This window comes from Fusarium keratoplasticum, chromosome 2 (genome assembly GCF_025433545.1).
Source record: "Fusarium keratoplasticum isolate Fu6.1 chromosome 2, whole genome shotgun sequence".
NCBI classification, from domain to species: Eukaryota; Fungi; Ascomycota; class Sordariomycetes; order Hypocreales; family Nectriaceae; genus Fusarium; species Fusarium keratoplasticum.
The window spans coordinates 1,195,712-1,208,136 of NC_070530.1; the positions used below are offsets into that span (position 1 = coordinate 1,195,712).

Genomic DNA, 12,425 nt, shown 5'->3' on the forward strand with positions numbered 1-12,425 from the left:
AGCGTCGGGATAGAGTAGGGAGCGGGATTAGCGGGTTCATTGCGCAAAAATTGTCTCGGTAAAGGGGGCCTGCGATGGTGAACATGGGGAGTTGATGGCGCCAACGTTGGGCTCTGCTAGCTGAACATGGGGTTTCTGGGAGTCAATGGCAAATGACCAAAGTCGGGCTTTGCAACATGCACATTGGGTCTCGGCGCTGGGCGTCTACGCGGGTGCATGAAAGAACGAGGTCGCATGTGGGAGGCCAGTGTTTTAGAGTCCCCAATGGGAGGCAACCAAGAGAGTCAAGTTTTACGGACGGACAATTCATGATGGACGGACGGAGCCTGTCAAAGACACGAGACGGGAGATTGACACTCGTAGATTAAGTCCCAGGGCAGCGGTATCCGCAGAGGAGACGGCGTCCTTTCATGGGTTCAGCGGGGGACGCTTCCGGTGGCATAGACTGGACAGGGGATGGATCGACCTGATCGATGGAATGGGCCAGGATGCGAGATGAAGGCATTAAGTCATGTCGTAACAGAGTCGATTCCCAGCGTGAGTGAGTGAGCAACAGTTGTGAAGATCACCATGTCGCCTGGAAGGGGGCATCATGTAGAACGACACGCGACATCCGCATGTAAGAAAGAGGTCGGCATTTGTCGGCATGAAAAGGCCCATCGACTTCCAGAACGTAGCACAGATGGCTCCCTCTCTCTCTGCTCATCGTGGTGCCATTGAGTCAATGTCTCGGCGAGGGCTTTTCTTTGCCTTTTGGGCTTGGATGGGATGGGGGGGGCCTGGGCTGAGTTGGCTCTTTAACCGCGTGCAGCAGCGCATTAGACACCACAGCAGGCGTCAGGTGGCTGTGTCTTGATGCGAGGTGTGTTGTATCTTTGACGGGCAGATTCGAGACTGGAATTTGAGCGACGTCATCTGTCTTTTGGGAACGGGATGCTATGCAGGTCCTTTGTTGATGATGCACATGAGAGGGAGTCTAGAGATATCATGTGCAGTCTTTCTGAGGAGGCTTTCGTTGTAAGAAACAACCTCTGACAGACAGACTCTCTTGACAGACAGACCTCCATGCAATGCCATGCATGGAGGCCCCCTCCCCCCTGGCTCCTGTAGATCCCTGCGCGTCGTGGGTTCGTCTGTTCTTCTAGGCCGGAAATTTCTCGACGAGCACGAGCATTTGGATTTTAGCGGCCCTCGGGTTGGGCTGCAAGAAAGACAAGAGGCAGAGCCCAGAGTCTGTGTGTATCTTTCCCGGAATCATGGATGCAAAGGTCAAAATCCACCATCCCTCCCTGGCTAATTTGCCCGCACACCCATGACCCGGGATGGGCGACCCAAGAATGGGACGAGGGGCCCAGGTCGAACCGGCTGGCCCGAGACGATTGGGCAAGGCCGCTGGATGTCATCCCATGTTTTGCTGCATCGCTGTGAGGGGCACTGCGATTTGATAGGTTGTAACTCGGTTCTGTATGTAGGAACAGACTGTCTAGACAGCGAATGCCCTCAAGGTCGAGCACCTCATGATTCCCGCGTAGAGTTTGTCTCTGTGGCTCGCGCGAGCCTGGCTGGGCTTTCAATGGCGTAATCAAATCAAATCATAGATCAAGCCCGGGCCAGTCGACGCCGCCGACGACAAGAGGTCCTAGCCAAGACGGGCTGAGGTTGAGCTCTCCAGCTGCAAGTCTAATGGCTTCCAACGGTCGACGAGCTACTGCTCATAGACGCCATAGGCTGTTGGTGTCCAAATGCTGCAGCGCCCTTTGCTTTGCTGAGCTTCCTCCGCGACCCTTGCTCGTTGTTAGCTGTTGGGTTCGCCAAATGCTTGGAGCCGCTGATTGGAACCGCCGACGAGAGCCACGGGCCACTGACCACCATCCATTCATTCCCCGTCTAGACTCCTCATCTTATTGTCCTGTCCTGTCCTTTCCATTTTCCCTTCACCTCCACATTCATCTCATCCTTTTCCCTCTCCTTCGCTTTCACCCCCTCTCCCTCCGTCTCGTTCTTTCTTCTTTTTGTCATACTCTTCGAAGGGCCCCCTTCTCGACAGCGACAACTTATCAACCCGCTGCCGCTATCATTCTAGACGCCGCTGGGCGAGCGCAAACAAAACGATCTACGGAAAAGCCCCTCCATCCCATCCATCATCACCCCACCGCCGGCTCTCGACTCTTCTCTGGCGTTGGCACCCGGGGGAAGATTTGCGCTTCGGCCGCCTACCTAATTATTGACACAATCCATTGAAACTTTGCCTCTCTTTTCTTCACAATTCTCCTCTTTTTTTTTTGTCTCCTTACGCCTCGTGCTGTCTGTCGACAAGGCACTGGAACATTGTTGATTCGATAAAGCGGCAAGGCGTGCACTGCGAGCGTTCTAGCCACGGATTCGATTACGGTCTTGTTTCCAAGGACGACGAAGAAGCGACTTATAAAAAACGCCAAACGACAGCGGAAACAGTTGTGGATCTGTTCGTCATTTGTTGATTGCGGCGAGGAGCGAAACGAAAAACCAACATCGGCATTTCACGATCCCTCAAAATCGTCCCTCATTTTCCCACCATCACTAACTTCTCCAACTGTCGACAACTTTTTTTTATCGCCCGTCCCCACCCCCTCCAACTTCTTCCACGGTCGCTTCCATCTCCCGCCGTTGCGCGCTCGGGTGCTCCATCGCTCCACTTACACTTGCGACTCCCTGGTCTCTTTCTGGGCACCAGCTTCTCTTTTTCGCCCCCCCTCCCCCTGGCGTTGTGTGCCTCACGGCGGCGTGTGTGTGTGCGTGTGCGTGCGACCCCAGTCACTCACTGTAAGGTACCTTGCCTTGCCTGCCTCCTGCCTGTACCCAACCTTGCGCCAGCCGCCAACGGTGCCGCTGCGCTCAGCTGGGCCTAGTGGTAAGGTATTTTGCAGCCCCCCCCGGCTGGCAGTGCGTGCGTCCCTCTTACAAGTCCCAGTGGTAGCACCAGCTTAAGGTAGCCCGCCTGCTCTGCCCAACTGCCTGCAGGTGGTCTCGCGATTCTGGTCCTTTTTTCCAACCTCCGCCTCCGAGCGACGACTCACAACTTCCCAACTCGCAACTGCCCGGGAGGCACCCCGTTACACAAACATGAAGGTTCGTCATCGCCCCTTCCCTTTGGTCGCTCCTGCCCAAATGGCAAAGCTCATCCCTTGCTCTTTACTGCCCTGGATGCCTTCCATTTCCATCCATGCCGTCGCTCTTTCCTCCGATCTCCCCTCTGCCTTGCAAGGCACCTTCCTCACTGACTCTGCCTTCCTGCCTGCGTCCCCTTCCCCGCCAACCACCTTGAGCTACCTCTTCCTTTGCCGTCATCGTTTGCGCCAGTCTCTCTTTGGCGACTCAGTAATAGCCAAGGCTCGACGCTAACCGCCATGCGCTTGGTACAGGCTCTTCGAAGATCGATCAAAGGCGACAAGGAGAAGGGAGCCATCGCTCCCAAATCAGCTGTCGCTATCGTCCCTCCCAAGAAGGTTGGTCCCTCCAGCCCCCCTCGCATCTCAAATCTGTGCCCGACCACTGTGCCCGACCATCTATGCGAATATCGAATGTCTCGCCCGTTTCCCCATGACGCTTAGCCACATCCAGCCCCGCCATGATCCCCCACGGCAACCGCAAACCCATTGAGTTCAGGCGCTGATGCCTAACCGAATCGCAGGTAATCCGAGCGCTTTACGACTACGAGGCACGATCAAGCCAGGAACTTAGCTTCTCTAGAGGAGATTTCTTCCACGTTATCGGACGCGAGAACGACCAGGACTGGTACGAGGCCTGCAACCCAGCTCTTCCCGACGCGCGCGGCCTTGTCCCTGTCACCTTCTTCCAGGCTCTCGGCCGCACCGAGCGTGATAGTGCGCAGTCCGACGGTGGCCAGCCTCCTATGCCGACAAAGAACCCCGACCACGATTCCGGATATAGCGAAGCTCTCCCGATGCAGCCTGCAGCACAGCCCGCCGCGCAGCCTACGCCGGCGGCCTCCATGCCTCCAAATCACCGCGCTTCTAAGTCGATTGGAAAGACGGGAGCTATGGTCTACGGAATTGTCATGTACGACTTTGCTGCGGAGAGGGCAGATGAGTTGGAGGCCAAGGCTGGTGAGGCCATTATCGTCATTGCGCAGTCGAACCCAGAGTGGTTTGTGGCCAAGCCGATCGGTCGGTTGGGTGGCCCTGGACTGATCCCGGTTTCCTTCGTCGAGATTCGAGACATGGCAAGCGACAAGGCGATTGTGAACCCATCCGAGGCCATCAAGCGTGCCGGTGTTCCCAAGGTGGAAGAGTGGAAGAAGATGGCGGCCGAATATAAGAACAGTAGCATCACTCTGGGCAAGTTCGAGGGCGGCAACCCCGGACAACCTGGGCAGCCGATTGAGCAGGGCATGGAGCGCATGAGCCTCCAGCAGCACGGCCGACAGAGCTCCCAGAATGGATCGGTAAGTGCCTCGAATGTGCAACACTCTCGATCGACTGACTAACTCTTGAACAGCCGGGATTTGCGAATCAGGCCCGAACTTCACAGCAAGCACAAAACCATTACATTCCGAAACCCGCCGCTCCACTTCAGGCACCACTCCAAGCACGGATACCACGATACTGTTTTGCCGAAGATAAGTACTGGTTCGTTATCGAGGCTATGCTGGAGGATGGTCGACAATGGGAGCTGTCGCGCTATTACGAGGACTTTTACGATTTCCAGATCGCTCTCCTCACTGAGTTCCCAGCCGAGGCCGGTAACACAGGAACACAAAAGCGCACGCTGCCGTACATGCCCGGACCCGTTAACTACGTGACGGATGCAATCACAGAAGGCCGCCTCCATAACCTGGATGCGTACGTCAAGAACCTGCTTAGCCAGCCTCACTACATCTCGAGATGTAACCTGGTGAAGCAATTCTTTGCGCCCCGAGAAGGAGATTACGAGATCGAGGCCGGAGCCAATGGAGAGGAGTACCGTCTTTCACAAGCGTCTCAACCATCATCGACCGAGTCTCCTGCTGTCAACTCGAGGCAAGCATCCCAAAGCAATCTCGCCGGTGGCGGTTATGGAGGACTGTCAGCGGCACCCGCGCACCAGATGGGCAACGGCCCCCCTGGAATGCAACGGCAAACGTCATCACTGTCACAGCCCTCGCAGACATCTCTGACCCCGAGCATGCAACATGCGCCCCAGCAGCCCCCGTCGGCGATGAAGATCAAGATGTACTTTAAGGGAGACCTCATTGCGATCCGAGTGCCGACGGATATTTCGTTCCAACAACTCTGCGACAAGGTCTGCGACCGACTTAAGGTGCCGGCCGGCGACCCGATCCAGCTTTTCTATAAGGACGAGGCTACAGGCGATAAGCCAAGCATGATGGACGATAACGATCTCGACTTTGCTCTTCAGCGAAACGAGAAGCTGCTGCTGTATGTGGAGGTGCGAGATGACTAGTCGGGGATGACGCCAACGGCGTTTCAGCTTGGTTGCATTCCTGCATGGCGGATTCATGTTGAGAGCCAGACTCAACATAGAGGTGGAAGTTGAACCGCCTGGTATATTCCCGTTTCTCGAAGCCTCGTCCGACAGCACAACCCCCCGCCTCGATAACGAGGGTTTCCCCTTGGTGGATGGATCCGCAGTTCTTGATGAGTCCCCGACCCAAACGAGGGACGACGCCCCTTTTTGACTTGGCCTTTTGCGGCTTTATGACGACACGTCGGCGAGGAAGTTAATGCTTCTTTGATACCTTTTTAGTAGCTGGACGATGCAATGAGTCATGGCTCGGCGTACCAGACGATCGTTGTCACTTCGACGGAGATGTCAATCTCCTATTTTCTTTTTCTTTTCTCGTCTTTTCTTGAAAACACCCTACTTCTTTGAGACGCTGCCAGTTGGCAGGTCTGGGTCCTCGGAACCTTTTTGATATCACATGACTGAGCTCAGTGTTTTCCTTTCTCTTTTTTACTTCGATTCTATTCTAAGCTTCCTCCCGGGGGCAGCTGGGGCCTGGAGAGGGGCGTTTGCGGAGGGGACAAGGCTGGCCGCGGCTGCTGCAGGCGGTGCGAAATGGAGCTGGTTCTATAAAAACCCAGGCAATATTCGATGAGTTGTGGGGAGGAAAGGTATTACGGGGATGGTTGAAGGCGAAGACTGAGGAATATGAGCGTGAAGACGACGCATGTAGTGTAGAAGGGATGAAGCAGGGACATATGGGGGAGGATGAGCGCAGCTGATGCGTGATGAATGAAAGCGACCTTGCGTGATGATATAAAATAGTTTTGTTAAGCTGTGACTTGATATTGCGAGTGAGTGTTGCCTGGCTGTGAGATGTAACTTGTCTGGCAGACGATATCTTATTGTATGATATGTATGGCCAGAGCTATTGTTTCTGCTCTTGGCAGTTCTTACGCTTGCCTATGAGTCTATGCCTTCTAGGATCTAATTAGGAGTCGTCGGTCTTGGTGCACTCTTCCACCGACATCCATTCCACGGTCATTCCCTTGATCATTACCATCATTCCAGTGGGCGCGTATGAGCAACGCAGCCATGACAACAAAAACACAAACGCCAAAAACGCAACCAAATCAGCAAGGACTTTGTACTCTAGGTCCTCGCAAGATGTACTTCTTCTCTCTTTCTCTTGATGCATTTCTTTTTCTCCTCCTTTAAGAAGCAGCTTTATTCTAGCTTGGTCATCAAGTTCTTGCGAACCTTCATGTTGACGACACCACCAACACCAAATGCGGGAACGATTCGACATATCCGCGCCACGGAGCTGATGAGCCAGTTTCGGCGGACTAGGTCCCAGCGGTCGCGGAGGCTGACGACGGCACCGGCGGGGCCTGAGGCTGGGCGGTTGTACAGGTCGAGGCCGAGGAGGTGCATCGGGGTCGAGATGAATTGCACCATTGCTGGGGCCATGAACTGCGCTGCATACAGACCCGACACGCGCTTCTTGACTTCGTCGGTGAAGCGCTGGTCTAGGTAGGGACCTAATAGCGGTGGGACGTTGAATGAGGCAAAGATGGTGAGGCAGTCTCGAAGGGCGAACAAGCCATATGAAGCCATCGGCACAGGACGAGGGGTGACACCAGGAGGACCAAAGAGCCGGACAAAGACCTGGTCCTTGTAGATGCAGACACCAATGTTTGCGGTGCTCGAGGCGGCAAACTTTGTGGTGCCCGCCGTGACGGTCGAGGCGGGCCGGTTGGAGACGGTGGACGAGGCCGTGTCGACGGCGTTGGCAGTCAGGTAGGTTCCGCCGTAGAGGCAGAAGATGAGGGCGGTGGGCTTGGAGAGGAGGAGCGTGTGTGGGCGGAGGAGGAGGGTGCGGAGGGAGGACTTGATTGATGCGGCGAGGGTGTTGCGGCCAGAAGCGTTTTCCATGATGGAGCTGTAGTTTATTAGTTATGCATGAAGCTATTATAGAGGATAAAAGACATACCGGTCAATAATTGCAATCAGGGGCGCGACGAGCGACGCCGCGCTCGCAGCAGAGGCAGCATCGGCAAGGACTCTGAAGCCTAGATTCTTGGTGTTCCATGTTGACGATGATGATGTCGTCGTCGTGGTTTTGGTGTTGACCTGTTCGGATGTAGCTGTCCCGGACAAAGCAAGCGCAGCAGCAGCTGTAGCTGCATGATGATGGCCACCCTGCTGGGATGCTCTTCCAGCCTGCGGGCCCGAATCCTTGACGGCTGTAGAGTCTGCCATGTCTTCCTCCTATTCTTTCTCTTATAAAACGAAAAAAAGAAAGAGACGGAAAGATGAGAGAGAGAGGGATAAGCTTGGCTTTGAAAGTTCAAGACTAAAAAAAACCAGGCACCGCTCCGGACAAAGTCTCCCGACGTCAGAGCAACCAGCAAGACCGGTCGGTGTGCTCGCTACCTCCCGCGATACAGATCTACCCCCAGTGGGTAATGCGACGGCCCTGGTTGGGCTGCAAGTAGTTCGTGACGAACCAACGGGGCGCCGAGATCGGCGGGGCTTTCAGGTACGCCGTCGGTGAGATGTGCTGCTTTCCCCGGAGGATGGTCGGTTCGGAGCGGGATACCGAAGGTCAAGGCGGCTTGTCTCGGGGGGAGAGAAGATGAGTCTCGGAAGGGTTGAAAGAGATGAGAAGAAAAGTGTCCTTGACAACAAGGAGAAGAATGGATTGTCTGGACTTTAACTTGGAATGAGATTCTTCGTTGTGGCTGAATGACTTGGGGGCAGTGATGTAATCGTATATTGATGGCTGTAGTTGAACCAGGTTTTCAAGAACAACACTGGTATCACAGTCACGCGACGAAAAGACACAACCTCACCCAAGCCCCGATATATATATTCTCACCAACACAAAATACCCTCATCTCAACCGCCGCAACCTCTCCGCCAACCGATTCCATCACCTAATCTCAACTGCCTCTCACTTACACCCACGGCTCCCCCACGCCGATGATTGCCGCGCCTGCAAAACCACCACTTACACATCTCCCATCCCGCTCAACGCCCATCGCATCGGCTTCGATCAGGGGCCCGGTGGCTTATCCCGACTGGAGATCCAGCTCATCATGCAGGGCCCTGCTTCTCCCCAGTTCGTCTACTTGCCCTGGGACCTTCGGCGGCATACACCGGCTTTATCTCGAGCTCCATCCTCCACCAAGCTCCCTGACGACACGCGATATCCCAAACAACAGCCCAGCAATGCACAAGTATCCATGTTAGTACCAATCACATTGTTCCAATCCATCCTTCAAACCAATTCTTCGGCACAAGCCCCCGATCCCGAGTCAACACGTCTTCCGATCTCAAAGATGTACAATTTAACCTATCAATCTAGTGCGCTAACTCCTAACTATTCAATGGCCATCTCTGATCAAGAGGCCAACAGGTAGCAATGCAAGAAAAGAAGAAAATGTATCATGTCTAGGGTCGTTAGCATCCCACGTCGTCGTAACTCATTCTTAACCGATGAGGTCCGCAAGCACAACACTGGTCGACTGACTGACTGACACCAGAGCCGTCGCTCTCCGTCTCCCCACCAGAGCTCCCCACACTGGGTGGGATCCATCTAGCAATCGAATAAGGCCTTGTCCACACATCAAGACTTCTGGAACCCTTCCTGGCCTCACTTTTCTCTCCACCCGTCACTTCTACCGACACGACCCGGCTAGGAAGAGTCAACACTGAGCCTCATGCGGACCGGCCCGATCGTCAAAGCCCGCGTTTAGGCGGTGCCCTCACTCGTGCTTCCACTCTCCTTGCCGCTTGTGCTAGCCGACTGCTTCTCTTGCAATGCCAAAACCAACGCCGTCAGCTGGTCGACCTTGCGGTTCAGTTCGCTAAGCTGTGACTCGGCCGCCGTCGGCGCCTCCACATCGTCCTCTGGTCGTTCCAAGTCGCGGCCGTTGAGTCGTCCTCTAGGCGACAGCAGGGCTCGGCGTCCGACGTTAGAGGTAGACCGCTTCGCCGCCAGGTTCTTCCTACCGTTGCGCCGTGTCGATTGTTGAGGTCCCTTGAACCCAGCAAACTCATCAACACCCGGCTTACGGTACATCTCGTACAGCTTGATTACCCCGACAATCGGCCAGTGAGTTGCCTTGAGGAGAATGATGCGTCCAGCCCGGAACTTTTCGTCAGCAGAAAAGATGAGACGCCAAGGCCTGAAGATGGCAAAGGCCAGCAGGTTGAAGGGCGGGAAGAAGTGAGTGAGTCTATTGCTGGTTGACGCTTCCAGAACGTAGACGCTGTACACGTACAGATACTCCTCCTTAGCGTGGGTGATAACCCGCGAGAAGCTGTTGGACAGCATACCGGTCAAGGAGCCCATCAGCAGGAAACTCGATAGCGTGATGAAAATGATCATCAGGGGCGGTCCAAAGAAGGGGTCGATCTGGTTCATCACCTCGAATCCAATAGGGGCTGAACCATAGAATATCTTTGTGAGGATCCACGCCATCGACTTGAAAGCAAAGACATCGCGGCCAACGAGCGAAAACGTCGTGAGGAAGCCACAATACACGACTACAACGAGCACCATGTATTTAAAGAAGTCCTTGCCCATTTCTTTCAAGCAAGGGATCAGAGTGCCCCAGTAGGGACTCAGACTGAGGATGGAGAAGATGCGAGGAATCATGAAGAGAGCCTCAAGCGACAAGATGTCAAAGGCGAGGTCACTCAAATCCACCCTGTCTTGGGTGATGCCAATGATTCCTATGTCATGTTAGTTTCTCAATCTTAGGGGAAATGTGGTGGTTTCCTTACGCAGAACAGCAAAGGTGAAACCGATCGTGATCATTATCATGTCAAACAAGTTCCAGATGTCAGTGGCGTAAAAGATGGAGCCCGCATCGAGCCACTCGCTAAGCTCATCGTAGAAGAAGGCTGCTATCCAGAAAAAGAGGATGACTTCGGGAATGGTGAGACGAGATTCGTCCCGAACAATGAGCACAGAGTAGTACAGAGCCAAGAAGATACAGAAGAAGAGCACCTCCCAGCTCTTGAGGTACTTGGGCACACGCAGACGTGAAAAGGGGTCGGCGGTGCGAGGGTTGTAGAAGCGAGGCTTCTTGGTTGAGTGAACCGACAGACTGTCCCAGAAGATGATATCACCACTCCATATGGCTGTGATAATCTTCTGAACAATGTGCTGGCTGAGGAAGCGCTTGGCATTAGCAATGGCAGCGATTTCAAGAGCATTCAGGTTCTTGAAAGGAGCAGTAGGGTCGTTTTCTTCCTCGTCATCATTCTCGTCCGAGGTCATAGTCAGTCGGGAAAGAGAGCTCAGAAGCTGGTTGCGCTTTACGCTGCTGCCAGCAGGGCCCGGTCCACGGCGACGATTGTCAATAGATCGGAGGTGGGAGAGCAGGGGAGATGCCTCGCCGGCCTCCTCGTCGCGAGCATGACCGTTGCCCGTTTCCTCAGCCTCGTCGTCGTCGTCTAGATCAGGAATCTCGTAGAGGCAGAAATCAACTGCCTCACGCTCAGCTAGTCGAGTCAGGAAACGCCATGCAACAATTTCACAAGCATCTGCTCGAGATTCCCCCAGGGTGCGATGATCTGATGAGGAAGCATAATGCCATTTGAGTGCTCTGCAGGTCCAGTCAGTCGTGAGTTTTCTATGTTAGCATTGAGGTGTGCCAGAAGGTTGACGCAACCACAATGTTGGGATAGCTGAAGCTGGGGTGAAGAAGGTTGTGATTGGCGTAGCGATAGTCAGGAGGTCGAGGGCATTGGCGAAGCTCTGTTTCCCCTGCAGCGTATGCACGCCACAGCATGGGAGAACAGTTTAAAGCAACCACATTGTAAAACGGCGGAATCACGAAAGTGATACGTACAGAAGAGCATTGACAATGCCAGGGTTGGTGCAGTTGGCCGTGAGATGATCCACCAGAATGCGCAGAGGAGCCCCCGCAGGCGTGGTTCTCAGCTGCTCAAACGTGCTGGGCAGCTCGATAGCATCGGTAAAGTAGCTAGTCACGACGCGTTAGCAGGCCCCCAACGGTTCAATCGAGGGGTTTGCTCACAGGGAGAGCTTCTTGACCACGTCGCGGAAGCTGTCGTCAAAGGCAATGTCGGGCAGGTCGTACTCGCAGTCGGGGCGGATGGACACGGGGCTTCCCTCGCGAGGGGCAGCGAGCTTCTTGGATTTGACCTTGATAGGCATGATGACGTCGTAATAATAGATGCTGCTGGATCCGAAATAAGGAATAAATCCTCCGCAGAGGCGCGGGCTCTAGGAGGTGATGCAATAAGGGAGCTCCCTTTTGAAGAAGGAAGAGAGAAATAAAAGGGAAGAAGATTGATTCACGGTCCCTTACGCGGGAGAGGCAGGTAGCCCACGAGGGATGGTTGGGATGCGGAGATGAGGGGGAAGAAGGCAGCTCCGAGGTGGTTTCCTCAAGATTTGCTGGCCTGTGCACGCGCCGGTCAAGTCAATGGCCCGTCGATCGGATGCCCAGAGCGTTTACCTTGAGACCAGAGCAAACAAGAGAGAGAACGAGACGAGAAAGAAAGCGGTTCGTTGACCGAGCTTAGCGCTCCAGGCGTGAGAAGACCAGCCGTGTGCCAGGTTTCGGTCCTGCCCAGGAAAACAGCCCCCAGCCAGAGGCTGGCGATGGCCACCCACGGAGCAAGGGTCCCTCCCAAGGGTTCGTTCGTCTCGCGAGTGGTGGAGAACAAGGGTCCGCCAGGCGCCAGTGGGAGAGCTTGTCAGGGTCGCTAGGTCTGCGGATATTGGATCATCTAGCCTCGTGAATCAAAGATTGGCGGGTGGGGGGAGGCAATGTCTGTGATGATCGAACGAGGAGGAGGTCATTCAGAACAATACAAAGAAAGTCCACGGGAGGGGAAAAGGAAGCACTATGGACCTCAATTGGCTCACTCACTCACGGTCACCGCTTTTGCAATATTGCTAAGACAAAGGTCCTCAATCAACTCCGTCATAGCGACAG

The 12,425-nt window shown here is 54.6% G+C and overlaps 3 protein-coding genes across 3 annotated transcripts; 1 reads left to right on the forward strand and 2 right to left on the reverse strand.

The window, feature by feature from the left end:
• Window positions 1-3,386: 3,386 nt before the first annotated feature.
• Window positions 3,387-5,442, forward strand: NCS57_00230300 (uncharacterized protein; the record flags this gene model as incomplete). Its single annotated transcript, XM_053052336.1, has 3 exons — window positions 3,387-3,485; window positions 3,671-4,444; window positions 4,498-5,442. The coding sequence occupies 3 exons, from the start codon at window positions 3,387-3,389 to the stop codon at window positions 5,440-5,442; spliced, it is 1,818 nt and encodes a 605-aa protein (XP_052917582.1).
• A 1,227-nt stretch (window positions 5,443-6,669) lies between these two features.
• NCS57_00230400 (uncharacterized protein) lies at window positions 6,670-7,704 on the reverse strand (the record flags this gene model as incomplete). The annotated part of the gene is made up of 2 exons (XM_053052337.1): window positions 6,670-7,384; window positions 7,436-7,704. 2 exons carry the CDS (start codon window positions 7,702-7,704, stop codon window positions 6,670-6,672), a joined length of 984 nt encoding a protein of 327 aa, XP_052917583.1.
• Window positions 7,705-9,199: 1,495 nt separating this feature from the next.
• On the reverse strand, window positions 9,200-11,638 carry NCS57_00230500 (uncharacterized protein; the record flags this gene model as incomplete). The annotated part of the gene is made up of 4 exons (XM_053052338.1): window positions 9,200-10,185; window positions 10,237-11,090; window positions 11,310-11,444; window positions 11,499-11,638. The coding sequence occupies 4 exons, from the start codon at window positions 11,636-11,638 to the stop codon at window positions 9,200-9,202; spliced, it is 2,115 nt and encodes a 704-aa protein (XP_052917584.1).
• Between the last annotated feature and the right edge of the window lie 787 nt (window positions 11,639-12,425).